At 42.7% G+C, this 27,207-nt stretch overlaps 1 protein-coding gene across 2 annotated transcripts in view; it reads right to left on the bottom strand.

Annotated features, from left to right (window-relative positions):
* Positions 1–26,023, bottom strand: part of GRM7 (glutamate metabotropic receptor 7) — a 438,658-nt gene extending 412,635 nt beyond the window's left edge. For both annotated transcript variants that reach the window (XM_063426679.1, XM_063426680.1), the window contains exon 1: positions 25,378–26,023. In XM_063426679.1, the coding sequence (XP_063282749.1) occupies positions 25,378–25,884 (507 nt within the window). In that variant the 5' untranslated portion in view covers positions 25,885–26,023. The remainder of the gene's footprint in view (positions 1–25,377) is intronic.
* Between the last annotated feature and the right edge of the window lie 1,184 nt (positions 26,024–27,207).

Here is a 27,207-nt window from a genome sequence, read left to right as displayed (position 1 = left end):
GTCTGGGCTTTATATAACGTTCCTAAATATGGTGTGTATTACTATGAAGTATTTTTAACATCAAGTGAAAAGGTACATTCTTTAAAACCCAAATCAACCTGTCTTTTAAAGCTCAAAGAGAAACCATGTATACCAGCTTTCTAGAGATCTGAGTTCTGGTCGAATAACTGGGAAACAAGCCATAATTTGTCAAGGAGATTAGCTCATAACCCTTGATTTATCTCCCCATTCTGATAATTGGGATGACTGGTCTGTTCTATGTTATTATCGTTACTGGTCTAATAGTGTTTCATGCCCTGGAAATGAGTATCAGTACTATAGTCTAATAGGAGTTATAGGTATCATTGATGGACGACATTGAAAAACACTGAAAAACACAGCTATGGTATTTCCATAGCTAAGCATCACTGTACTATCGGAATGCTCAATAGCTAAAAAAAAAAAAAAAAGCAATTGGAAAAACATTTATACATTGAAGAATTTGCTGTACCCAGTGCCTGTAAAATATAAAAGTTCCCTCGCAAGATTTACTTTGTCCAGTAGGAAGTAAGGTCGATGTGGTTATCCAAACATCCTGGACATTTAGTAAAGTCTTACAGGTATATTCACTACTATGAGAATTCAAAATGAATTTCAAGCTTATGGTCAAAATAGCTGAATTGAATACATTATTTAAGTCAATTATGCTTTCTATTCAGCTCCTCTGGCCTTATATTTTGAAATATATCCTTTGTAAATTCACTTGTATTTCTCCCTTTTGTGAATAACCCTGTTACTTTCAAGACTAAAAAAAAACACTAAACTTCATATTACAGGCTTTAAGAAAAGATGTCATGGTCTGCTCACATTGGGTAAAAATATAAAAATTTCTACACAATAAGTCAAACACAGGGTGGAATATGGAATGTTGGCAACCTGACTACAGTCTAAGTACGGAGCAGCGGCTGCTGACTTCGAGTTGTTGCCTTTATCTGATGGAGAGTCTTCAATGGACCTATTTTTGTAACTACTAGCAGAAATGATGGTGTCTCTGATTTATTTATTTTTTCTCACAAACCTACCTTGTTTCCTAAACTTTCCTTATTTTTTCAGCCTCGGAAATAAAAAAAAATAAAAAAACTATGCACAAGTCTAGCAAGTTGGTCTCCCCAAAGGACCGACCCAGATGTGTCAGAGGCATCTTTATTACTGAGTGATTTGGGAAGATTCCTTAAGTTGCTCTCATTTCTCCAGAGGAAACAAAAATATGGAGAAGGTTTTATTTTGTCTGCACGCTCGGTAAATCTCAGAGACAAATTTTATCTATACTGTCTTTTGGAATTCTGCAGAGTAAAAAACAAGGGATAGACAACATCAACGTGATCTCCCTTAATGAGCATTGGTTAGAACAAGGAGGGATCTGTTTACAACTGTCACTATAAAATATAGTGTACGGCAAGCTACTGACCTGTAAAAGGACCTGCTTGTAACGGGGAAAATAAAGCACATTATTGGAATTAGCTCAGGAAGACTATTGCCTTCCACAGTATTTGTATACTTATATGAGCTTCAACTGCGAGAATTCTTTAAAGGAACACTATAGGAACTATAAACATTTCATCTCATTGAATTAATACCTGGAGTTCCTTGGAGCTCCTCTATTTAATGTTAAACCGGGGCGTGGCTTGACCGCTCATGGAGTAAGTCGCACGCTGCACTATCTCCCAGGCCCCAACCCGCATAAGCCCGAATTCAAAGCAGAACCCGCGGTCCACATGGGGAAACCCAGACGGAACACCCCCCGCCATCCTCCCACTCCCCACACGAACCTTAGATTGGGTCCCATGGACGAATTTATGTCCACCCCGCAACACCTCAGAGACACACGCGGCACGGACAAGATGGCGCCTCCCTCCCCTCCCTCCCCAAGCACCAGCAGCATGGCAGGCTCCACGGAAGGAACGCCCGACGCCGATGCCTTAACCCAGATGTCCAGGGATTTAGCAGCTATATCGGCAAATATGCTTACACGGGGAGATAAAGCGGCCATGATCACTGAACTGCGCACCATCATCCGAGAGGAGATTGCCGGGGTGCGTAGAGACTTAACGGTCCTGGAACAGAGGGTGAACGACCTGGAGGAACACCGTCTCCACTCGTCACACCACCAACAAGCCGCAGACCTGGCGACTACGCGGCAGGGGAATATGCTGCTTGAAATGCGTAGGCAGGTCGAAGACCTGGATAATAGAGGCCGCCGTAACAATATACGGGTGCGGGGCCTCCCTGAAGCAGACAACGAGTCTCCCCGGGACTTGCTGCTGGGCCTCTTCACGCAACTGCTTGGTGGAGACATACCTATGGAACGTGCTCACAGGGCACTGCGGGGCCCCAGGAGAGACGGCCTACCTAGGGACGTAATATGCTGCCTTACTTCGTTTCAGCAGAAAGACGCCATAATGAGGGCAGCCAGGGCACAGCGCACAATTTCCTACATGGATACCCAGGTTTGGCTGTTTCAAGACCTGTCGACCCTCACTCTGGATACCCGAAGGGCGCTGAAGCCTCTGACAAACATGCTGCTTGAAAAACGGATTCCCTACAAATGGGGTTTCCCGTTCAGCCTGCAAGCTAAGATTGAGAACCGCTGGCACACGCTGCGCTGGCCCAATGACGTACCTCGATTTCTACAGTCCGCTGGACTGCCACATGTCCACATCCCGAACTGGATTCTTGAATTCCCACCTGCTCGCCCCACCGGACCTTACCCGGCGGCAGAGAACCTAGCAGGGGGACATGCTGCACCTCCTCCGCAGCGTCGAGGCGGCCCTGACGGCCCAGAAGAATGAAGCACTGGAGCTCTGTAGCTGATCTCCTGCCCCACGGATCACGGACCATTTCCTAAGCATCCTCCTACCCTTCAGAGGAGGACATCTGTTTGCTGTTGGCCTTTGGCGAACTTACATCATGACACATGTGGGGATGTGAACAGCAGGCCTAGATCACCGGTAAGCGGGCCGAAGCCAAGAACATAACCTAGCAACACGAGACTTGGGGGCGCACAGAGGGTGCAATGTTTTTTGACTGGCAGGCCACACGTTGTGAGCCGCATTGCAACGGCCCGTTTGGGGTGGGGGAATGGGCCGCAAATTCCAGGACTGCATATGTATGAACCCGTATCTGCGACCTGTAAGTTAAACGCCCATATGGGTGATAGTTCCTGCTCCTTGTAACAGTCGCTTATTATCTTTTTTATATTCACATTTACATTTATGTGTTCCTCGTTCTTCATATTGCTGCTCAGGTTACTCAACTAGGCCACGAACTTCCCTATTTGTAGTGAGCAGCCCCGTCACCTACTGTGTCTCCTACAGTGTCCACGCTACCCATATAACACCGTTCCTTTTCTTCAGGAACGCGCTACGAGGGTACTGTATGATACTTTTTCCAATGCCTAGCATATTAATTGTGTGGTACGAGGGGCCTACCCAACACCACAATCTTCCCCTTGGAATGGGCGATGATAGTAAACATATAGCACATAACCCACTGTTTGGGGCCTACGCCACGTGGTGCCATGAGCCTGTTATGGGCAGTAGCTTTTCCCCCACCCGCACGCTACAACGCCACTATGTATTTTGTTCCCTTCTACTTATTGCGACCACAGGGTTGGCCACAACGCTTAATCCTAGACATAGTTTTCCCCCGTTAAAGATAGTAATGCCATTGGGGGAGGGACACCTCACTGCTCTCATGGTGCCCCGTGCTGCCCCTATAGCCTAGAACACGCCGTCATTTTTGCCCAGGGTGTGAGTTGTGACATCGCCTCATGTTCCATGCTTTTTCACTTAAACGGCTCCAGGGGCCGTAAATATATCCCCTTGGTGTAGGACGTACTGTTTACTTCGTGGTGTCCACAAAGACTAAATCAAGACTCGGTTGGGCCTAGGCTACCCGGGGCAGTGTAGTGGTCTGTATGGCGCACATGTAACCATTCTCTGATCAGCCCATGATACCCATGTTTGTTTTAGGCTAAAGTTTGTCTTTAGATGCATACGGTAATGTTAAGATTTGACGTGTAACACATAATTTAGTATATACTGTATATGTCCTCTTCGAGTAGCTGTCGACACCCCGGGTGCCCGTACTGAGCTAAGGTTATGTTATTTGTGTAGGATGAAATACCCATGTTTAAAGCACTTCATAACACACGTTATATTCTTTGAGGTGTCCGCATGGATCTATTTAGGCCGTGATCACAGGTGCAGTGTATGGTGCACTGTAATAGCTAGTTTAACACCTAGATAGACCTGGCGTTTCTGTTAACGTAGCTTAAAGTACCAATGACAGCTTGCAGTTTCGCTCCTGCATTAGATTGGTATGTTACTGCGATGTTACTGCATAACGCTCACCCAGATAATTATTGTACCCACTGCGTTGCTCCGGATACCTGTCTTGAGTTAAGCTTTGATCTCTGTCGCATTTTGTAATGTAAATGTTTGATGTTTCATTCGCTCTTTAATGTATGCTGTATTTCTCCTCTTTAGGGAAGTTGACGGCCACTCTCCCCCCCCTCCCCCCTCCACGATTCATAGACCGCGCCCTAGTTGTGTCCCCTTCTGCCGACGGACCCTCCTGGGCCGCGTACTACGGCGTCTCAGGACTTGTCCCCTTCCCCCCGACACCTGTCCTCCCCCCCCCTCTCCCGGACTTGCGAAGTCCCTGACACCTAAACCCAGACAGCGGGTTGGGTGCCGAGGGACACGGGCGCTGACCACCCACATTCTAATGAGACAGACTCCGTGTGCGGACTTCTTCGCACCTCACGCAACTGACCTCTCCCTGTACATAGGACCGGGGTTCGGTGAGACCCTCCATATCTCTCTGTCTCCTGAACACCACCAACCGGTCTAGGTTCAATAGTTGCCTTTACTCCCCTTGCCTCTTCATTCCTACCCTTCCCGCCCCCCACCTATGGATCCCCCCACCACCAATGTTCTCCCCACGGGGGATCGATCGGGATTTAAACCAGACTTGCTCACGTATTGGTCTAACAATACAGGGGGTCTCAACCAGCCGGAGAAACGCTCCCACCTGCTACGCCGTCTTTGGGCGGAGAGGGTGTCTGTAGCTTTCCTGCAGGAGACGCACTTTAGGGGCCCGGACGCGCCCAAACTCGAAAATAACCGCTATAATCTGGCTTACTATGCCAACCACCAGTCGTCTAAGAGAGCAGGTGTAGCAATACTCTTTGCACGTTCTGTACCTTTTAGCCATACAGAAATTCTCCCTGACCCCGAGGGCCATTTCCTCTTTGTTAAGGGGACAATTGCTGACCACAAGTACACGTTTGCCTGCATATACAGCCCCAACCGTGGTCAACACACTTTCCTCTCCCGCACCCTGACCAAACTTGGTAAATTCAGAGAGGGCCTTTTGTTGGTTGCGGGTGATCTGAATATGCCCCTTGACCCACTCCTGGACACGTCTCGCGGGACCAGCACGGTCCCCTCACACTGCTTAAGAGCATTGAACGCTGCTAGAGCATTGAACGGCTTAGGCCTCGTGGATTGCTGGAGGACCGCACACCCCGACGAGCGAGACTATACCCACTTCTCCCATGTCCACCGTCACTACAGTCGCATCGACTACATATTCATGCCTCAGGAATTCCTCTCCTTACTCCACGACGCCCATATCGGACTAACGACCCACTCGGACCACGCACCGGTTACGATTCGTACAAGCTCACCCCTCCACAGACCTAGGGACAGACAATGGAAACTCAATGTGTCCCTGCTGAACGACGTAGCCGCCCGAGCATCCACGCTCCAAACACTCACACAGTATTTTGACACGAATGAAGGACCAGACACTCCCCCCCTGACGGTCTGGGAGGCACATAAATGTGTTATATGGGGCCATTACATCGCCCTCTGTACGCAGCGCAAAAAAGACAGACGCAGACAACTCACAGACCTCACAACCAAAGTGTCAACCCTAGAAACCATACATAAACAAACACTAAACAATAACGACTACCTACGACTGACCGCTGCACGGAGAGAGCTTAGAGACCATCTTTCCCAGGGACTTTTACACACTATAACGAAATCTGCCAGGTACTTCTACGAACATTCCAATAAAAGCGGTAGGCTCCTGGCAAGGATGCTCCAGGCAAAGAGGAGGGCACAGCACATTCACAAAATAAACACGCATGACCGACGTAGCACGAGACGACCGGACGGGATACTTGACGCCTTTCAGACATACTACAGAGACCTGTACAATCGGTCGCAAACCACACACGGGACAGACATCCAGACACACCAGAGGAGGATCACAGACTACCTCACCAGACACATTTCCAAGACACTCACCCAGGAACAATCAGACGACCTAGAGCAACCCATAACACTTGAAGAACTCAGTGGAATACTGAAACTCATGAAGCCACATAGAGCCCCCGGCCCCGATTGTTTACCGATTGCGTACCTTCGCACGTACAGTGACACCCTCCTGCCCAAACTTCTGGTGGGGCTGGACTCGATCCGTGAGGGCGGGCAATTTCCCACTGACACCTTAGCCGCCACTATCACGATAATCCCCAAAGAAGGGAAGGATCCGACTAACTGCTCGAGCTACCGCCCAATATCGTTGTTAAACTCAGACCTGAAACTTTTTGCCAAGACCCTGGCTCGGCGGATCTCCTCGCTCCTCCCGGATCTGGTCCACCCTGATCAGGTCAGGTTCATCACAGGGAGGGAAGCCAGGGACGACACGATACGAGCGCTCAATATAATACATTCGGCAACGACCGAGAAGCGCGAGGCTGTCCTACTTTCGACGGACGCCGAAAAGGCGTTCGATCGGGTAGACTGGACATACCTCGCGTCCACTCTCCGCCACTTTAGATTTGGCCCCCAAATATGCACCTGGGTGTCGGCGTTGTACACGACACCGACAGCGCGGATCCGAGTCAATGGGACCCTTACACATCCATTCCCCATCAGTAACGGCACTCGCCAGGGATGCCCCCTGTCCCCCCTCCTGTTTGCCCTCTCTCTGGAACCATTTCTAGAGGCGGTCAGATGGGATGGGGGCATTACAGGGGTGTCGATGGGAGCCGAGGAACACAAACTGGCCGCTTACGCGGACGATATGCTGTTTTTTCTAGAACAGCCTTTAATCTCCATCCCCAATCTCCTCAAAGCATTCCATGAGTACCGTCAAGTCTCCAACCTGAAACTCAACCTGGACAAATCTGAAGCCATGTCACTACTGGGAGACACTAGCTTAGCCGACCGCCTTCAAAATCTGTTCACCTTTTCCTGGCAACCCACCAAACTGAAATACTTGGGCACCTGGCTACCACGAGACCTGACACAACTATACAAAGCTAACTACCCCCCCTCCTCGCGAACATCCAAAGGGACCTCCTTCGCTGGTCACCACAGTACCTCACCTGGTTTGGCCGCATTCAGGCGCTAAAAATGAACGTTCTCCCTAGACTGTTGTACCTCTTCGTGGCTCTGCCTGTCGCGATACCCCAAGCGTTTTTCCGCGTCCTCACAAGGGATATACGCAACTTTATTTCGAATCGCTCCGCATCCCGCATACGTAGATCCACCTTGGAAAGACCAAAATCGGCAGGGGGTGCCGGGTTACCCTCCATGCAGCAATATTATCGGGCCACACACCTTCAACGGGTTGTGGACTGGCATGCACGCCCAGGCGCCAAACGGTGGGTACCCATGGAGGTGCAGCAGGCCCGGGGGACAATCCCGGCCAGGCTATGGCTTGGATCCCTTACGTACGCGGAACTCCGAACCCAAAACCCACTCATCGATGCTACCCTTAGGGTATGGTGCACATTGCGCTACACACACCGACTCACCACATCACCAAACCCTCTTACTCCACTCGCACACAACCCGAATCTGGCAGGGGGACTTCCCCCCTCGGCATTTCGGAATTTCAACCGGACGGACTGGATCTACCTTCACCAATGGACAGGAGACAGAGCCCTTAAACCACTGACTGACGTAGTGACGGCACAGAGACCAACCACACTAGACAGGTTCCATTACCACCAGGTGAAGACCTATTACACGAACCTCCGAGGAAAAGACCACATACATAGACCACTGACAGATTTCGAGCGCCTATGCACCGACAGGAAACACCAAGAACATGCTATATCCCACCTTTACGCTACACTACAATCGCTGGGCAATGAATGCCCTCTAGGGTTCACGGACAAGTGGGAGAGGGAGACGGGGGTGCGCCAGACGGCCCAGGAGTGGGACAAAATCTTCCTCTTAACCCACAATTGCTCCATTAGCTCTAAGTACCAGGAAATGAGCTATAAACTGCTCACACAGTGGTATAGAACCCCGGACATGCTTAAACGCATGTATGGCACTTCCTCTGGCGAATGCTGGAGATGTAGCTCAGCCCCTGGCACCAACCTTCACATATGGTGGACCTGTCCCCGCATTGTCCCGTTCTGGCAGTTGATAAGATTACCGAAATTGTAGACCCAGATCTCCCACTGCAGCCGCTACCAATGCTTCTGCACCACACAACCATGTCTGCCCAAAGGTATAAGAAAATGCTTACGATACACCTGCTCTCTGCCGCGAAAAGTCTCATCCCACTGAACTGGAAAAGCCAGGCAGTGCCCACATACAAACAATGGGTGGATAAGGTAGAGGAAATACACAACATGGAAATGTTGACTGCGTCCCTGCAGGAACGCTCGGACAAATGTGCTCTCCTATGGTTTCCCTGGACGTCCTATATCGCCCGAGGACACGCCTGACCAGCCTACTTCACCTCCGACAAACCCCAGGCGACTAAACTTACTATACCGTTCCACACCCCCTGAGGATAACCTTGGTTCCAGACTTTCCCTTCCTCCCTTCCCATTTCCCCCCCTATGCCCGAACCAAGCCACGGTCATCAGTGACTAGAGCCCTGTCATCATTACGAGTCAGGAACCCTCCCAGGTAGGGTGACCTCCCCCTGCCGACCTTGACATAGGTACACACTCCTCTGCCAACCCCAGACCGGCCTACTCTATGTGTCAATTACCCCCATCACGGCCCAGCTCCCCAGCGGAACTCCGCTCATGCGGACAAGGTGCAGGCTGGCTATGTATCAATCGCAAAGGTACTACAGTAATCGCTTCTGACTTTAGGTAGCCAGTCAAACTGTTCATATATGCACTGTATTCTGTAATGTGTAACTTGCTTTCCCCCCCCCCCCCTTTTCTTTTTTCTGTCTCCCTCCCTATTTTGAAAACTATTACAAATAAAGAATGTAAAAAAAAAAAATTGAATGTTAAACCATTTGTAGACAGTTTAACACTGAAGGAGGGTCCCTGGCTGGCCACAGCCCAATCACGTCAATGGATGTATGGCTATGTCAGAGATGACTCTCTTCCTTTGCCATATCAATTCATAATAACCATATGAGGCTGCGATAGACTAATAGCAGTCAGCTGACTCTCACAGCCAATTACTGACTCCTGTTCTTCACTAGCCCAAGCTACACAAAGCTAGTCTGCTCTTGTGTAAAATTAAACCGTTATAATTTTTAAAAGTGAATGGAAGGGCAATGCTATTGGATTTCAGACACTATAACCACTTCAATGAGATGAAGTAGTTGCAGTCCTACAGTGTCCCTTAAATCAGCAAAGGCACATGGGTAATATAGTTCAACATCTGTCAAGAAGCCAAGCTTGCACTTCACAAAATGCTGATGGCTTCCTTTAGAAATGCAAAAGTTAAAATCTTGTTACTATGGACCAAATTTTATATTTGTGGATAAGCTTTTCAAGTGATTTAATATTTTTGAATAAACTTTTAAAACAGTAATAACAAAGTATTTAACCAGGAAAGGTACATTCAGATTACTCTGGTTTTCAAGTACGTCCTGGGGATGTTACCTTAGCCCAACATCCAGGGGTTAGCCCAACAATAAAATATTATATTAATTTTCTGCTATACTAATATATATTTTTTTTATATTTTAATATTTTGTAGAATAAAAAAAATAAAAAAAAATAACATCATTTGAAAAGTTTATTCAAAAATATAAAACTAGGGCCTACGTTGGTAATGTGTAGCCTACGTGTATCTTAGATGTATCTTTATAGATGTAAGTTGTTTTATGTTCACTACAAACTTGAAATGGATTGGGCAGAAATGCTGCCAGTCACAATGTGTTCCTTAATGCAGATTGTATCCTGTTGATTGTACATAAAAATGCTGCCTTTTAGTATTTGGCATTCATATGCTGCATGAGGGAATCCAGTATCCTAATCAAGGTGCTTCAGAGTTTCAGATGGACAACGTGTGACACATGCTACCATGCTGCAAGGGAGAAAATGTAATTATCAAGATACTTTAATTAGGACCTCTTCTTCAATTAATTGAGTTTTCTTCTGCAGTATATGAATCAAGTATACAAAATGGCAGCACTTTTCATGTCGTTCATTAAGCATGAAGAAGTAATGAGTATCCACTCCAGGATACATGGTGGATCTGCAAACATAGTTATATTCATTTTAAATACAATGTAAACATTGTAATTTTAATTTCCTACTTATATCTGAAAAGCGGTAAGATGTACAAATAATTTATGTAGTCTGGTAGGAGCCAAAAGATACTGGAGAGATGTAAAGAAATACATTAAAATTGAACTTGCCATGGTGACAGAGCAAGACATTAATAGGCACATAAAGACTTAGCAGAGAAAGAGGTTGTAATGAGAGAAATGGTGTCAACCTGCGTTATTCTTAATGAATGAAGTTTATTACTAAAAATGACCTGGGAAGAAATTTGCACAGTGAGTATTATATTATCATATTACTTGGCTTTGGATGGTGCACTATAAAACAATATGTATGTATGTGTGTTTGTGTGTATATATATATATATATATATATATATATATATATATATATATATATATATATATATATAAAATCAGTGCATAACAAGTGATGTCATGTAGTATAAAGCATTTTTAAATACTTCAAGAGCAACATTTTTAAAGTAATTCTTAAAGTTCTTTAAGGCTTTATTAATTAACTTATTAATTGGTTGGTTAGTTAGCAAGTAAATTATAATGATTTCCCCCCCTGCGACATACTTATTATATGTTCTTGTTTATGGGGAGAATGTTAAGTCTTGACATGGAGTATGCAGGATTCATATTCTGCAAAAGTGAAATCATTTAGCTAGTGCTGGGAGTTCTTTTGGGATTGATTGATTTCCACTTGTGCAACAAATAAATACCATAGAATGGAGGGAAGCTATTTTCCTATGTAGACCAACAACACTCGTCCTGGATCCTACGTAGGTGATAGAATACCCAATTATTCAGATACCTGAAAAGGGCAGGGATAATTATGCAAATAATATAATGTATTTAAAATTGCTGATTTCACATGATTAAGATTAATTTAATTTGTAAAATGTAATATTTTGTAGTACGTATACTTACTGAAAAGTGGAATTTTCAGAAGAGTTAGTGACAAGTTCATACAAGAGTTAGTGACAAGTTTTAAGGAACAGTGATTATAAAATACTCTTGTATACAATGAGCTATCCTTTTTGATCGTCTTGCATATTATGTGTACTGCCACTGGACGTCAAACAGACTTTTTAACTGTATGTTGGGCATATGGGCATATGCATGTAAGCAGTGTTTACAGTAGTAGTAAACCCACCAAGCAGCAACCCATTTGTCAGCACAAACATAAGTCATGGTGGCCACTACAATCACAGGCATTTTAAAAAAGGGGGAGCAACAGCATTAAAGCTGTGGCTCATTTATTTTTCTTTGTAGCGGTTTCACCCAATCTTGTGGTACCTACTACCTTTGCAGAAACAGTTTGGAGAAACTGAAAGGGAATTGCTTCTTTCCACATTGATGAATGTTCAATGATGCTGATGTGTGTAAAAGCTTTGTTTATCTCAGAGTGCGGAATTTCTTACAAAATGTTTCCATTAATTTTCTTTTTTTTTTAAATCCAATTTTTGGAACTTAAAATGACTAATGCTCTCCATTTTTCATTAGTAAAAGATAGCAAAAGTAAAGAGATAATGAACATAACTGATATATCATAACCTAATTTTGCCAAGAATTGGCATTGTTAAAATGCCTGATATTATCTAACCATTATGCTAGCCATTTTGGCAATATTGTAGCCATTTTTATATTGAAGAACACTAACAGGCCCCTTTTTAGATTGTCTGAATTTTTTGACTGAACCCTGACGAGCCGAACCACAACGTGTTCAAAATTCGTCTGTCCCAGAATTTTTTTTTGTCAGACGAAGTGATTAGACCGAAAAAAATGATTCCGCCAAGCACAAGTCTACAAATCATTTGCCCGGAGGATAATTGATCCTTTATTCACTCCTGAGTCCTCAATACCTTCCAATTTCCATTGAAAAATTCTAACAATTGACCTGCATGTCCATAGACTCTATGCCGACAATTTAACTGACAAGAACTTCGCACACGCATTCCTTCTGTTCATCCATGCATAGCAATCACAGCACATGCTCTGTAGTTGCTTTAGAAACTCATCAACTGATTCTGCTAGTGCTGGCTAGGGAGTATAGGAATGGAGTGACTGGCTGATGGTGGCGCTGGATCGTAGGTCAGTGAGATAGCAAAACTGTACATTGAATACATCATATAAACTCCAAGGAATACATGTTTAAAATGTAATAATGAGGCAAAAATGTGATTCTTTGCTGAGCTAATTTGCATATACTGGCCCAGAATCCCTTGCAGTAGTAACATCACTGCAAAGTTAAGATTTCTGTGGGAAAAGCAAGTCTTACGGCTTGACTTGTGTGTGCAGATCTGTGTTTAACAATGTATTGACTATCCACTGACTTCAGGTGGGAGGGGTTTTCAATCACTTTTTTTTCCCCACCATAACTTTATTGGTTTGTGCTCCTCAGGTATCTCTGTGATACATGATGTATTCAGGGCATTTGGGAAGGATTTAGTCTAAGTTTAATAACCCGTGGCTTGTTCCCATCAATATAAAAAAAAAACATATTATAACTGACTGTTACCTAAGAGTTGTGGCTGCCTGGAGAGCCCCTTTAAAAAGTCTTCCTTTAACACTTTACATACTGGACAACTTATCTTAAAGGGAAAATTAAAATTTCCCCTACTTTCTTTGTTACTTTCCGAATGACAAGTAGCACTGTATTAAAAAAACTCATACAATTTTTCAAATATTGAATGCTTTGGCAAGGTATGAACACATTTACCTAAATAATTTAATGTTATAAAGTTCCTTTTCATATATTAAAAACTTGCATTTTAGCTTAATTGTACCTTTAAGTAAATGTAAAAAGAAAATGATGGGCTATGCATTGAGATAGCCAGAACACTAAATAATACAGAATGAGGGTCAAGTACAGCCCAAGGCATTAATGCAGACAGAATTGGCTAAGCAATTATTATGGACCATTAAATTCTCTTTCTGTCATATTTCTTTGTTCGGAGTTAAAACATATACCTTCACCTTCAACTTTTTATAATGGGCTCTGCTTTATTAATTTGATTTTAGTAACTCACCTACTGAGAGGGAAATTATCAGATGGTAAGTTTCAGTGATGACAAATTGTTTTGACAAGCACTTACCCCTTAGAACAAATCTGCCCTCTGAGCACATTTTCTGAAGCAATTTTAGTAAACTTAATGCTGTGAATACAAATACCAAGGCACAGCAGTGTCTTTAACAATTAAAGGGACAGTTAAGCCTGAAGACATGAGTCAATAACTGGTGGACCTCCAACTCTTGCAGAATTTCAACTCCCACAATCCTTTTTGAGCCTTAAAGTGAAATGGTCTCTTCCCCTGCTTTTCTAAAAGTTATTATTATCTATAACGCACCAATAAATCCTGCAGCGCGGTACAAAATTATGTTTAATCATCCACTGTATTTTGAGAATATAGTTTTATAAAGGTCTAAAAAAATTAAATAAAATGTAAAAATCCACACATCCACCCTGGAACTAGGTACCTCCTACTTAATTACCTGTCAATCATTGCTATACTTGCGGCCCCTTTCTGCTATTGAATATAGTGGAAGAGGAGGAAACAAAACAATGTTCCTTTTTCTCTTCTCTATTTTCTTTGTGTGCCCTGTCTGTGCCTGGGCTGATCTGAATTGTGATGTCACTTGCAAAATCTTTAAGATCTATATTTTAAAACAAAACAGAGCTTCTGATTAACAAGTTATATGTGATTTACAATGTTTCGTCTACACGCTCTGAATGGAGACACTGAACTTTCCTCATAGCGATACATTGATTCAGTGCATCTCTATGAGGAGATGCTAAATGACATGGTTGGTGTTTGGCCTCACCTCCTAGACAATCTAAGCCAAACCAATTCTTTCCCTATGAGATCATCAATTCTGATAAGGTCAGCCAAAGAGGAGAATCGGGCTCTAATAAAAAAAAAGCTAAGTTTTCACCTTTTCTAAGGGACGGCAAGCCGCCTAAATGGTGGTTTTAACACTATACGATCAGGAATACATGTTCATGTTCCTGACCTAATAGTGTTCCTTTTAGTCTTAAGTTTGAAATTGAGGTTGAACTCACTTTGTATTTCCAATAATTCACACATTCGTGAATAACTCCATCTAATCTGTACTAGCAGTTGACAGGGCAGTTGCCAAATAAGGCAAGGAATATAAATGATGGTGAGACTGAGCTAGGCATGGTGAATGTAGCCAGCAAAGTGCAGTCAAGATCTATGCCCTTTTTTTGTATCAGGTCTCATGCAAAGGAGGGCTTTTTAGGTTCTTGAATGTGTTTAATGAAAGGGCTTTGGTTGCAATCAGATTGTAGATTGGAGGATTCTGAGAGTTTGGAAGAAAGTGATATGGATTCACCTTCTGTCATAAATGTAAATGATAGAAAATAATACTCAGAGCATGATAGAGGTTAAAGGTTAATAGATTGGGGGGAATTAACCCTTTCTCTATTGGATGTCGATGCTGCTTTTTGCAATTATATTCAGAGAATTCAATCTACAAACTTTAGATGAATCATCTGACCTTGCCTTGTTTTGATGGCAGATATTTTAACTATCTGGTATATTCACAACACATGGAAATGTAGAAATAAGAGATAAAAGATTCTCTGCATTTTGTTAACATGCACAGTAGTTTCATTCCTTTCTTTTTCTAATTGAATCTAATAACAAGTGCTGAACTATATATCCCATAAACACCTGATGTAAAGAGGGATTATTGTATATGGGCCAAATATTTCCTAATCTTTAATTATAAATCTAAAACAAACAAAACAATACAGTGATTTTCTCCACTATTATTCAGATTTTTGCCCATTGTATTATACTCCAATAAAATACAGACAAACACCAAAATTTGAATGTAACAGCAATACAAACCCTAGTTGGAAACAAAATAACCAATTATTCATCCAATCAATGTAGCGGGAGAGGGGAATTATTGTAAAAGGTACAGACATCTAAATGCATCCTTCCTTTGCATTGTATTTTAATGAATGGGCTTCTGGCCAATTACAATGCAGCATACCCACCACGCCTGCAGAGCTTCCGTGATGTTTAAAGATTGAATCTACCCTCTAATACATTTTCACAGCCCTGATGCCAAAAATGATAAAAAAAAATCAGCAAAACTTCCAAAACCTAATTTTGGCCTCAAGTGACATTTGAACTTGTCCTTAACTGGCCTTGAGAAGGATGGAACTTAAAATGTTGAATTGTGAAGGTTCATATTACTTCAGCAGACCCTTTATTTAGGGTGAGGAATTAAGAACTGTAGACCTTCCTGGTGACTTGGGAATCCTGGGACTCCCAGATCTTTGAAAGGACCAGTTATGGTTCCCATCTGATGATATGAAGGAAGATAGAGGAATTTGGCCACCCAAATGAAGATTGATGGACAATTTGGCACTTTTTATATTTACCTCTGGCAGTGATTTTTAAAAAGCAAGTGATATATGCTATGCAACATTCAATTTCAACATCTTGATTATGGAAATTGGCATCTTGTTGCCCACTAAAAACCAAGAAAAATTGAATCTGGAGTTATCGTAAACTCAAAGGAGTTTATTCATTAAACTGAAGAATGTGGAACATTTAACAAGGGAATTGCATATTTTTTGGCAAAACAGCAGAACTGGAAATGAAATGTGAGAACTGAGAGGACGTGTGGCCTAAATCTTGTCATATATATTTCCATGAAAAAAACATTTGCAGCAGTTGAAAAGTACTTCTGGAAGTCCAGAACTGTTTAAAATATGAAAAAAAAGGAATTTGCTAGCTTATATAAAAATATATTGTTTAAATGCGTTAAAAGCAAGTGCCTCCCTCCAAAACTGCCCTTCCTTTAATTTAAATAGTATCTAATTATAACACTGCTTATTCAGCCAATGGTTTTGTCCCCTGTTCGAAGATGTCCTGTGAATACCCCTGGAAACCACTTACATCCTTGCATTCAACTTAAAGGAGTCATAATAATATAAAATGTGATTTTATTTTTTATCCTAACGGCCATGCATAGAACAAGATTGATGACTTTGTGCTCGCTGGAAATGAGTACTTTTAAGAAAACATCAGGCTTCCTAGTAAGTGAAATACTCCAGTGTTTAAATAAGGGCTACAAACAAAAATAAAGAATATACAGTTGGTTTGAATTATAACAATCGTAGCATTGCAGTGCTGGAAGCCTTTATGCCTACACATGACACTTGTTCAGGGGCGGACTGAGAACCCTCAGGGCCCCCGGGCAAAATAAATCAAGGGCCCCCTTACAGGCCCCACCCATACTCCGTAGCAAGCGCCACCCATGTCCCGCCTCCATGCACCGCCTCCAGCCACACCCTACACAATCTTTAGACACAAGGAACAAAAGTGCAATAATCCCTTCAAGGCCCCAGTAGAGACTACAATTGAGGGCTAATGGGCCATGGAGGGGGGTCTTTCTAGCAGAGGCTATCTCAGTGTCCTTTAGAGAGTGTGTTAGAAAGAATCCCCTCCAGGCCCTATTAGAGACTACAATGAAGTCTAATAGGCTTGGAAGGGGGTCTTTCTAACAGAGGCCATCTCAGTGTCCCTGCTGGAAACAGTCACCTCCAGGCCCCAGTAGAGACTACAATTGAGGGCTAGTGGGCCATGGAGGGGGGGGGGGGGGGAGAATTCTAGCAGAGGCTATCTCAGTGTCCTTTAGAGAGTGTGTTAGAAAGAATTTCCTCCAGGTCCCATTAGAGACTACAATGGAGTCTAATGGGGCCTGGAGGGGGGTCTCTCCAACACTATTCACAATATAGCAACACAACATAGCTCGCTGATACCTAGGCCAAGTTGGCTCCTCTTACCTTAATTACTGTTGTTGGCTGGCAGTCTGTGGGCTTGCTGGAAGGCTGTTGGCTTACTGGCTGCGGCTGGCAGGCTGTGGGCTTGCTGGCAGGCTGTGAGCTTGCTGACTACTGCCGGCAGGCTGTGGGCTTGCTGGCTGCGGCTAGCAGGCTGTTGGCTTGCTGGCTGTGGCTTGCTGGCTGCGGTTGGCAGGCTGTGGGCTTGCTGGCTGTAAGCCTAACTGGTGGCCTGTGGGCTGGCTGGCTGGCTACTGGCCAGCCTGTGGGCTGGCTGGCTGGCCTGTGGGCTGGCTGGCTTGCTGGCTACTGGGTCACTTGGAGATTATTTAAAGAAATAATCCATGCACAATAACCACTACTGCTCTGTGTAGTCGTTATGGTGCAAGGAGGGCCGGGCCCCCCTCCCAGAGTAAGTAGTCAAACCGTTTAAGAACAGTTTGACAACTTACCTGGGGTCTGCTGGGATATGAGGCTGTTGTAGGGTATAGGAGCAGTGGTGCAATGTGTAAGGGGTGCAGTGTGTGTGAAAGGTTCAGTGTGTGTGAGGGGGTGTAGTGTGTGTGAGGGGGTGTAGTGTGTGAATGTGTAGGGTGTGTGGGGCAATGTGTGTATGAGGGGGCTGTGTATGTGTGTGGCAATGTTAGTATGGGGGGCTGTTTGTGTATGGGTGGGCAGTGTATGTGTGTGTGTGTGAGGCAATGTGTGTAAATGTGTATGGTGTGTGGGGGTAGTGTGTTTATGGGGCTAGAGTTCACTCTCACCACTGCAACCACCAGGAATCCCTGGTGGTCACAGTGTTGAGAGTGAACTCTAGCCCGTAGCTCCAGGGCTAGAGTTTACTTTCGCCAGAGCCGTAACGTTGCCGTGGTAACCGCGGGAACGATCTGTGCTCGCGCAAGAAGGACCCAGAGGAGCTGCAGGCTGAGCTCCCGGGTCCTCTCTTCCTCCCTTCCTCCCTCCCCTGCCGGCTGCCTGCACGGTGCCTGCGGACAGGGGAGGGGGCAATTGCCCTCCTCTTACTCCCCCCTACCCCTCTTCTTACCCCCCCTCCCCCTCTTCTTACTCCTCCCTCTTCTTACTCCTCCCTCTTCTTACTCCCCCCTCCTCTTCTTACTCTCCCCTCTCCCTCTTCTTACCCCCTTCTTACTCCCACTTGTTAATGCTACTAAAACCAGTAAGTACAGACAGATCCCTATCCTTTAGGCCAGGGATTTCAAACTCTGGCTTAATGTTGTTAATGACCTACAACTCCCAAAAATCTTTGAATTCATTAGATAGTCATGGAATCATGGGTATGGTAGTTCCTTAGTCAATTAGTGTAGTTAGCACAGAATTTGTGATGTCTGGTTTAGGGGAAAATATATGTTTTTGTAAAGATGTTTTTTAATCTTAAAAATAAATAAATAAAAAGACAAAAAACTGTATTAGAGAACAATCTGTGTGTAATGAGTAACCATTATATGATAGCAAACCAATAATTTATCAATATGCTCAGGAGCAAATATTGCCAAACAGCTGGTAGGTGGGGAAAATATTCCATTATATTCTCGTTTTGAAGAACACAGGGAGATTTCTTACCGCTTGAATCACAGTGTGAAGTGATTAATGAGCAGAGGCTTACATGCTGCAAGAAGTGCAGTGGATCGGTAGAGCAGAGAGCAGGGGAAATGGAATGAGATGGGGAGACAGTGAATGGACAGGGTATGCTGATTAGCTATCGGCGAACATGAGAGTGTGGCCCTACAGCTATGAATGAACTGTGCAATTCCTTTAATTCCCAACAGCCAGCCACTGCACGGGAAAATAATAATTGAACTGCAGTCTAACAACATCTGGGCAGATGAACACCCCTGCCTTACAGTAAGCTCTGGAGTAGCTAATGACAAATGTATCCATCAAATAAATGGGAGTACTTGCTTAACAATCACCGGTGATAAGAAGCAGTGTATAAAAGGTGAAGGTGTAAACTGAAATAGAATGCAGAAGATGTAGGGTGAATTAGCAGACAATAACTACCAATTTAAAATCTCTAATTTAAATCTAGCATATAAACACACACACAACACAGACACACACAGAAACATCACACACACACACACTTTGCCAATCCAACTGTCAAGGCTTACAACTGCTACCATAAAGGAAAAAACAACTTTGCAGTGGATTTCAATCCCCAATACTGAGAATGTCAACTCAATAAAAAAAAAGAAAAAGCACAAAAAATAAACCATTCTGAAGAGCCGAATGCTAGATACCAGATACCATACAGTATAGCTATGATAAAATCAAATCTGCTCTTTTAAAACAAGAGAAGCCAAGTTGTTGTTTTTTTTTCCTGTGGATGTTTATCATGTTCAGCCAGCCGTACTTGTAATGAAATACGTGGAGAGAAAAAACACACGCACGTACTGACACACACACTTACTGGTTATTCTATGAATGGCAGACCAAAAAGCTCCTATCCTTAGTTAGGTGGGTCCTTTCCTTTTGAAATACAGAATGAATATATCTGATAAATAAATTTACAAGTATAAATACAATGCTGCTTTTCTTGCTTTCTGCTCATACATTTTCCTACAGTAAGGAGTTAATAGGATAGAACCATTAATATATTTGGTAAAAGTCTCTATTCACAAGGAATAAAAAGGCCTTTTTTCTAGTTAGATAACAAGCCAATGAGGCGATGATATATGTTTATTTAAATGCATACCTTAAACTTTAATATACAGTTCATGTAAAATTTATACTATTCCTCTTTAAATCTCACCGTTGATATGTCAATCTAAGTGAAAAAAAACAAGTTTAACCCTCGGAGTGCCATAAGTATACACAACACACTGCACAGTGACAGGCACATCAATGGCACACAAACAGTTAATAGAGCAATTTAAAAAAAAAAAAAACCATAAACTTTTATAAACAAATTCTTAATCTGAAAATCCTAATTCTGATCTATCAGACTAAAAAAAGATACATTTAATAAGGAATCGTTTAGGATTGTCAGACGAAAACTGGTTTATACAATAAAGATAGCTTTCGATTACCATGGCAGCCTTTAGTGAATATGCTCCATTTTAATATGGGACTCCAGTAATTCTTGATGAATAATCCTTCTTTATGGGTTCATTGACTGAGGATTCCTTTGGACTGTCATATTAAAAGTAGTTTATGCACTAAGGATTGTTTTATATTAAATAAATGGTAATTCTTAGTGAATAATCTCCAAGTAATCTGACAATCCAAATTTTAAAATCTCAGGTTAAAAGTAGAATTAAAATGTGCTTATTCACTAAGGATTGATTTGGATTACATAATCAGCCTTTAGTGATGAAACCTGGCTTTAATTTAACAATCAGGGGTGTGTGACGGGAGTTGGGGGGCAGGGGTGGGAGGCACATAATGCTCGTCCCCAAATTTGGGGCTCTATAACCCCAGATTGTTTGTGTACAGGGAGAGCAGAGTGGCAGCCTGGCAAGAGAAAAAAACAGAGGAGAGTGGAAAACTATGAGGTGCAGGGCTCCCCTTAAAGTAGACTTGCATCCGCCATCCCTGCATCCCAGGCAAGGTACCATTGGCAAGGTACAGACACATCTTTTTTTATTGTGTATATGTATGCCTGTGTGTACCTTGCAGCATCTGTGTGTGCATGTCTGTGTCTGCCAGTGCCTGTCTGTGTCTGGATGTGCCTGTGTGTTCCTGATAGAGCCTGTCTCTGCATGTGTGTTTATTTGTCTATACCTGTGTGTAACTGTCTGTGTCAATGCCTGTCTGCGCCTGTGTGTGTATTTGTGTTTGTCTGTGCCTTTATGTGTGTGTGTGCTTCTTAATGTATGTGTGTGTCCCTGTCCATGTGTGTATGTCTGTAAGTAATAGTGTGTGTGGCAAGAGGCATATTAAGTGATGGAGTAGGGGATGACCAGTGATGGGGTTTGGGAGAAGCCATGGGTGGGCTTTTGAGTAAGGGCCATCAAATGATTTTTTGGGCTCAAGCCCCATGTGTTTTTTGACCCTAGCAACACCAATGCTAACAATCACATATGTCCTTGCATATATCCTTCCTAACAAATATTTTATACTCACTTAAAGAGTCTTTATTGCTTTTGTTCTTCCCCCAGCCACTCCCTCCCCCCCCCCTTCACTCTTCTGTCTTCCATCTTCAATGTTCTCACTGTCTTCTATTTATTGCATGCCCAGGTTACTTTTTAATTTTTCTCTTCTATCTTATGTGATGATTGATGTTTTGTTCCTGGAACCTCCAATTACAACTGATGTAAGGCTGCAACAAATACAGCCACTTAGAGAGCACCCTACTCAAAGCAATGCTCTGATTGGTTGTTTTAAATATGGGGCACCCATATTGGCTGATGTATTGTAACCTTGCAACAAGTATCTATTGACAGTTCCATGGAGTCAAGACACAACAGCTGTGTATAACATATTTCATGTGGGAAAGCTTTATTCTCTAAGAGCGTTCATTTCACTCTCAGCCAAACAGAGGGAAACAGAGGGTTTTAATAACTAAAGGATGTTTAGTTAATCCTAATCAATCCTTTGTGAATTATGTTTTTCCACCTCACAGCCCAAAAAGAATCCTTATAGCTAATAAAACTTTTATTTAATTTAGCATTTCAAAATTTGGATTATAAGATTAAAATTGGTTCATTCACTAAGAATAGTTTTAGATTCTCAGATTAAAAGGAGGTTTATTCACTACCGACTGCTTTTGTAATCCAAACCAATCGTTAGTGAATAAAACAAATTTTAATCTAGCAATTCAAAATGAATACTTGTTCAATAAGCCTTTTTATTCTGACATTTTGATTATCAGATTAAACAAAATACTATTCACTAAGAATTGTATTTAGATTCTCAGAATAAAAGGGGGCTTATTCAACAAAGGCTGTTTTTGTAGTCCAAACAAATACTTAGTGAATAAACCAGTTGCAGTGCCATATGAGTGCCCAATATACGTGATGGGAGTGCATATGGATTTTAAAAGGTTAAAAGGGCTATGTCACTAAGGTTGGCATTTTGGTGGTGAGAATTACATGGCTTTTTTTTTTTGCTAGAAATTAGCTTTTGATTGACGCATTAAAACACTTTTTCACAAATGTTTAATTTTTTATTAGCATATTAACTCTTTAAGTTGCACAGACATGCTTAATGCATTGCTATGGTTTTCGGTTTGCATACATATGGTTCTCGATGTCTATAAGAACTTGTTCACGAAGAATGGCCTTTTCATTGTGAGATTTAAAGGGTTTATTGACCAGGTTTGGGTTTTGATTGGCGCTATACAAGGATTATTTTTTTTATTTTTTTTTAATTGGCATATTAACCCTTTAATAAGAATGTGCACATGATGGTTGTGCTATGTGCTGAGTACACATATGGTATTCAATGGGTCAAATCGTTTGTCTTTCATTGAGATTTAGAGGGCTTATTCACTATTGTTTGTTTTTGTACTGGTTAGTTAAAAGCTTGCTTTTTGAATATTAACCCCTTATGGGCCATGCATGTGCCCAGTACATCACTATGGTGTATGATGAGCATCTATACAGCACTCAAACGGTTAATTGAGCTTATTCACTAAGGTTGACTTTTGAAATGTGAGCTTTAAATGGCTTATTCACTAGTGTTTGTTTGTTTTTTATTTGCAAATTAAAGTGTCTTTTTTAAGGAAAGTTTGCTTTTTATCGGCATATTAACCCTTTGAGAACAATAAGTGTGCCTGCTGCATTGCTAGACACACATGTACCACACAAAGGGGTTAAAAGAGTTTATTCACTCACTGACTTTATGATTGTGCTATTTAAAAGAGTTACGAATGTTAGTTTTTTGTTTTTTTTATTGCCATCTTAAAAATGGTTATGAGATATGCAGCAAATGCAGGTTAGCCTTGTGGCCAAAGGCTAATACCTAGTTGTTGTAGAACAGCAACTCTATTTATACTTACTCAGCTTTCTTGAAGTTGCAGTTCCCCAAAAATATGGTGTAAGCATTACAGGCAAAATCTGATCTGCAAGATGCAAAAAGAGATGCAAAGCCTTGATATGAACAGGACATTTGACCTAGCATCATGAGAGCTGCAGTTCCTGCAACAGCTGCAATGCTAAGCCACTTCTCATATCATGGGAGCTGCGGTTTTGGGAAAAAAATAGGGGTTAGCCATGTGGTCAGATCCCTAGCTTTTGAAGAGCTTCAACACCGTTGCTACCCTGGCAGCTCTGCTGGCTAAGCATGATAGGATTGGCAGCTCTGCAACAGCTGGAGAGACTGATCCCCAACAGTTCAAGAGCTATAACACCTTTGATGCCTAGTTAGCCCTGCTGGCTAAATGTCATTAGAGTTGCAGTTTGCCAAGAGCTGGGGATAAGCGTTGCAGACAAAGGCTGATCTTTATCTGACGAAGAGCTGCAACACGCAATGATGTTTAGCCGGTCCTGCTAGCTAAGCATGAAGGGAGTTGCATTTCTGCAACAGATGGGGGTTTGCCTTGCAGAGTTCCAACATATTTATTGATTATCCAGCTGGCTAAGCGTCATGTGAATTACATTCTTTAACCAATTGGGCTAGCCTTGTAGTCAATGGGTTATTATGGCATCTTTTAAAAGGTTTATTAAATAAATAGTGCTTTTTGGGTGTCAACTAAGAAAGGGTGTATTCTCTAACCAATGAATTATAGTATGTCAATTTAGGAGAGATGTATTCACTAAACTGTGATTATGGGCAGAAATACCTGCACTGTAACATCGCTGGGGGCTGGGTGTTTGATTCATTTTAGGGATCATTGGGGGTTTATGTTGTGAGTGACGAGGGGAATAAAACAACTGATAGCTGATCTATTCCTGTAGTATATCAGCCCCTTCCCATATCCTAGGGAATTTTAGGGGCAATAGGGCATTACTGCAGCCCATTCACTTCTATGATTTAAACACCTCACCCACCTGATGGGTAAAGGGATATTGGGGGGGCAGGGGGCCAGTGGCAAAGCTCCCCTGTTAAATCATGCAGCCCCCATTTTACAACAGGGGATCGAGGGTAGAAAGCCGCAGGAACAACCGCTTCCATTATTAACCATTCACTCTCTGGAATGCCTGATAATAAAGTGTGTTTTTTTTTTTTTTCTCAGATGCAATTGTCAGTTCATGGGTTAAATATCCCACGCACTCAATGCTGGCGATTTATGCATTTATTATAATTGAGTTATATGTGACACCAACTGGTAAATTTTTACTCAGTCACATCATCAACACATGTAAAGTCCAACACTCCCTCACAGTTACCCTACACCCACATAGAGACACTAACACCCCATAGAGGCGCCCACTCACACACCCGCATTACGCTACACACGAGAATTGGTCAGCGATTAGCAGAAAGAATGTGAGACACAATATATCTGACAGCACAGGCATTCAGTGCCTAATAATCTATCAAGGCTGGCATAATCTCCTACAATGGTTTATAGTGGAAGTCTTAATAAATATATACTGTATAGGTTTTCCAGAGAAAGGGATGACTGATGAGGAAGCCCAGGTGAATCACACCTGCCATTGACTGAGGTCTATCCTTAGGATCGTGTCAGCCCATAAGAATCTGACTGATCTTGGGTCCATTCTTAAGCCCATACATTGTAACACATACAAAATAGGGAAGATGACAAATGTATTAGGGAGAAATGCAGACAGGGGATCTGAAGAGACAGGGAAGAAAGGGATGGGTTAGGTAAGACAGAGAGAGCTATACAAATAAGCAAAATCTAGCCTTGGGATAAGATACATTTAGGAATATACTTTCTAACAGAGAAAGCAATGGACAATTCGAATTAAGCCCGTAATACTGCAAATTCTGTATCTGAAGAGGTGTCTGGGGAAGATCTCTGCAAGAGCAACATGTGAGTGAGATCACTGATATCGTGATCATCAAGAGGGCATCAAACATCAAAGAAAATGACAGCCAGGGGTCTTAGATAGCGGTCCTACCTGGAAGAGACGCAGAATATTTGCAACCATTATAGACACAGAACTTTCAGATGCTCCAATGACTCCAACTACTTTCTCTGGTCGAACAAACACAGGAGGATCTCCGTTGGTGCAGCGGACATCAGAAGTATCCTTCTGGATCAGTGCCTGGACAAACGTCAGAGATTGCTCCAGAGCATAGGTGTCCCTAGAACAGGTGTCCAGAATCCGAGCCCCTAGGGTGATATTTGGAAGAAGCTCTGGGTCACTGTTGATCTGATCCAGCGCGTACAACATAGCCTCAAGCCTATGGATCCCATTTTCCTTTCTAATGTCCCCACATGGCAGCCCTGGGAAACCTCTGGAATGAACAGGAAAGAGTCCCCCCAAAGTGATGTCCCCTTCTATCCTGATGGAATGGGGGGCATAAAGCTCCTGTCCAGAAACAAGGACTAAGCAGAACCAGCAGCAGATCCAGCAGGTTAATCTTAGAAGGTATAAAAGCCAAGGGCCCCCAGGAGTCAGCATGGCTGCCCCTAGAGGGGACAAGGTGTCCTCCTGGGGAGGTGGAGGAACAAGAGGGATCCCAAGTCAGTAGAGAAAGCAGCTTCCTCCTAGTGTGCCTCTGCTGCCTCTGACAGCACACTGGTTGCCTCTGCACATCCAGCGTTTTAAAGCTGCCTTTCTAGCCTGGCCCGCCCACAGTCTTCTTGTCATCACGTAGCCTGCGTGTTATGTCATGTTCTTGGGGGTTTGGGGGGTCTTCTGTGCTCCTCCTCTGGTTACCTGGGTCTGTTCCATTGAGGTGGGAGCTGTCCGCAGTGCTGAACGTTCCACAACTCGCTAAGGAACAGTGATGGAATGCCAGCAAGACACGTGCAGTCACCCTGGCCTGAATACAACGTATCATCTGTCAGAGGACCTGTCAATAGCAGCAGAGGAACGAGTGTTGGATACATTTCTAAAGAGGAAATTAGGAAAGAATATTTTTGTTTGTTTTTTTCAGAATAATATTTTAGCATCCTACAAATAATAACGAATATATATATATATATATATATATATATATATATATATATATATATATATATATATATATATATATATATATATTATAGTTTATTACAATGTAGAACAGGTTTTTATATTTAACTGTTGATTCCTAACAAGGCACTTTGGAGCAAACACCCACCTCTCCACACAGGTGTCCCATAACATATTCTCCTAAGGAGACAATCAGTTGGAGGAGTGCTTAAGTTGTTGAAGGTGTTATTCTTCTCTTGTTAAAATTAGTTTAATATGAGGGGAAAACTGCTAGTCACATAGTGGTGGGCTTTACACAGCATGGTCAAATAGTATGACCAAATGTCCATAATATTCACTTATGTGATATTAGGCAGCATTAAAGGGACACTGCAGTCACCTAACCAGCTTTAGCATAATGAAGCAGTTTTTTATGTATACATCATGCCCCTGAAGTTTCATTACTCAATTCACTGCCATTTAGGAGTTCAATGACTTTTGTTTAAGCAGCGCATATTTGCTCTGCAAATTGAACTTTAATCATACACAGGAGGCATCTGCTGGGTGTAACAAGCTATTAACAGATCAGGATATAAGAAATTATAGATTATACAGAATGTTCAATAAAGGAAGTGTAAACATTAACTTACTGCTTACAGGAAGTGTTTAGGAAGTCTGTGTAAGTCACATGGAGAGAGGTGTGCCTAGTGCTGCATAAATAAAGTGATTTAACTTCTAAATGGCAGGGAATTGAACAGTGAAACTGCAGAGACATTATCTATACAACACAACTGCTTAATTAAGATTTTAATGACTACAGTGTCCGTA

Source organism: Pelobates fuscus, chromosome 7 (assembly GCF_036172605.1).
Source record: "Pelobates fuscus isolate aPelFus1 chromosome 7, aPelFus1.pri, whole genome shotgun sequence".
NCBI classification, from domain to species: Eukaryota; Metazoa; Chordata; class Amphibia; order Anura; family Pelobatidae; genus Pelobates; species Pelobates fuscus.
The sequence above is the reverse complement of the archived record's forward strand: the minus strand, read 5'-3'. Positions and strand labels throughout refer to the sequence as shown.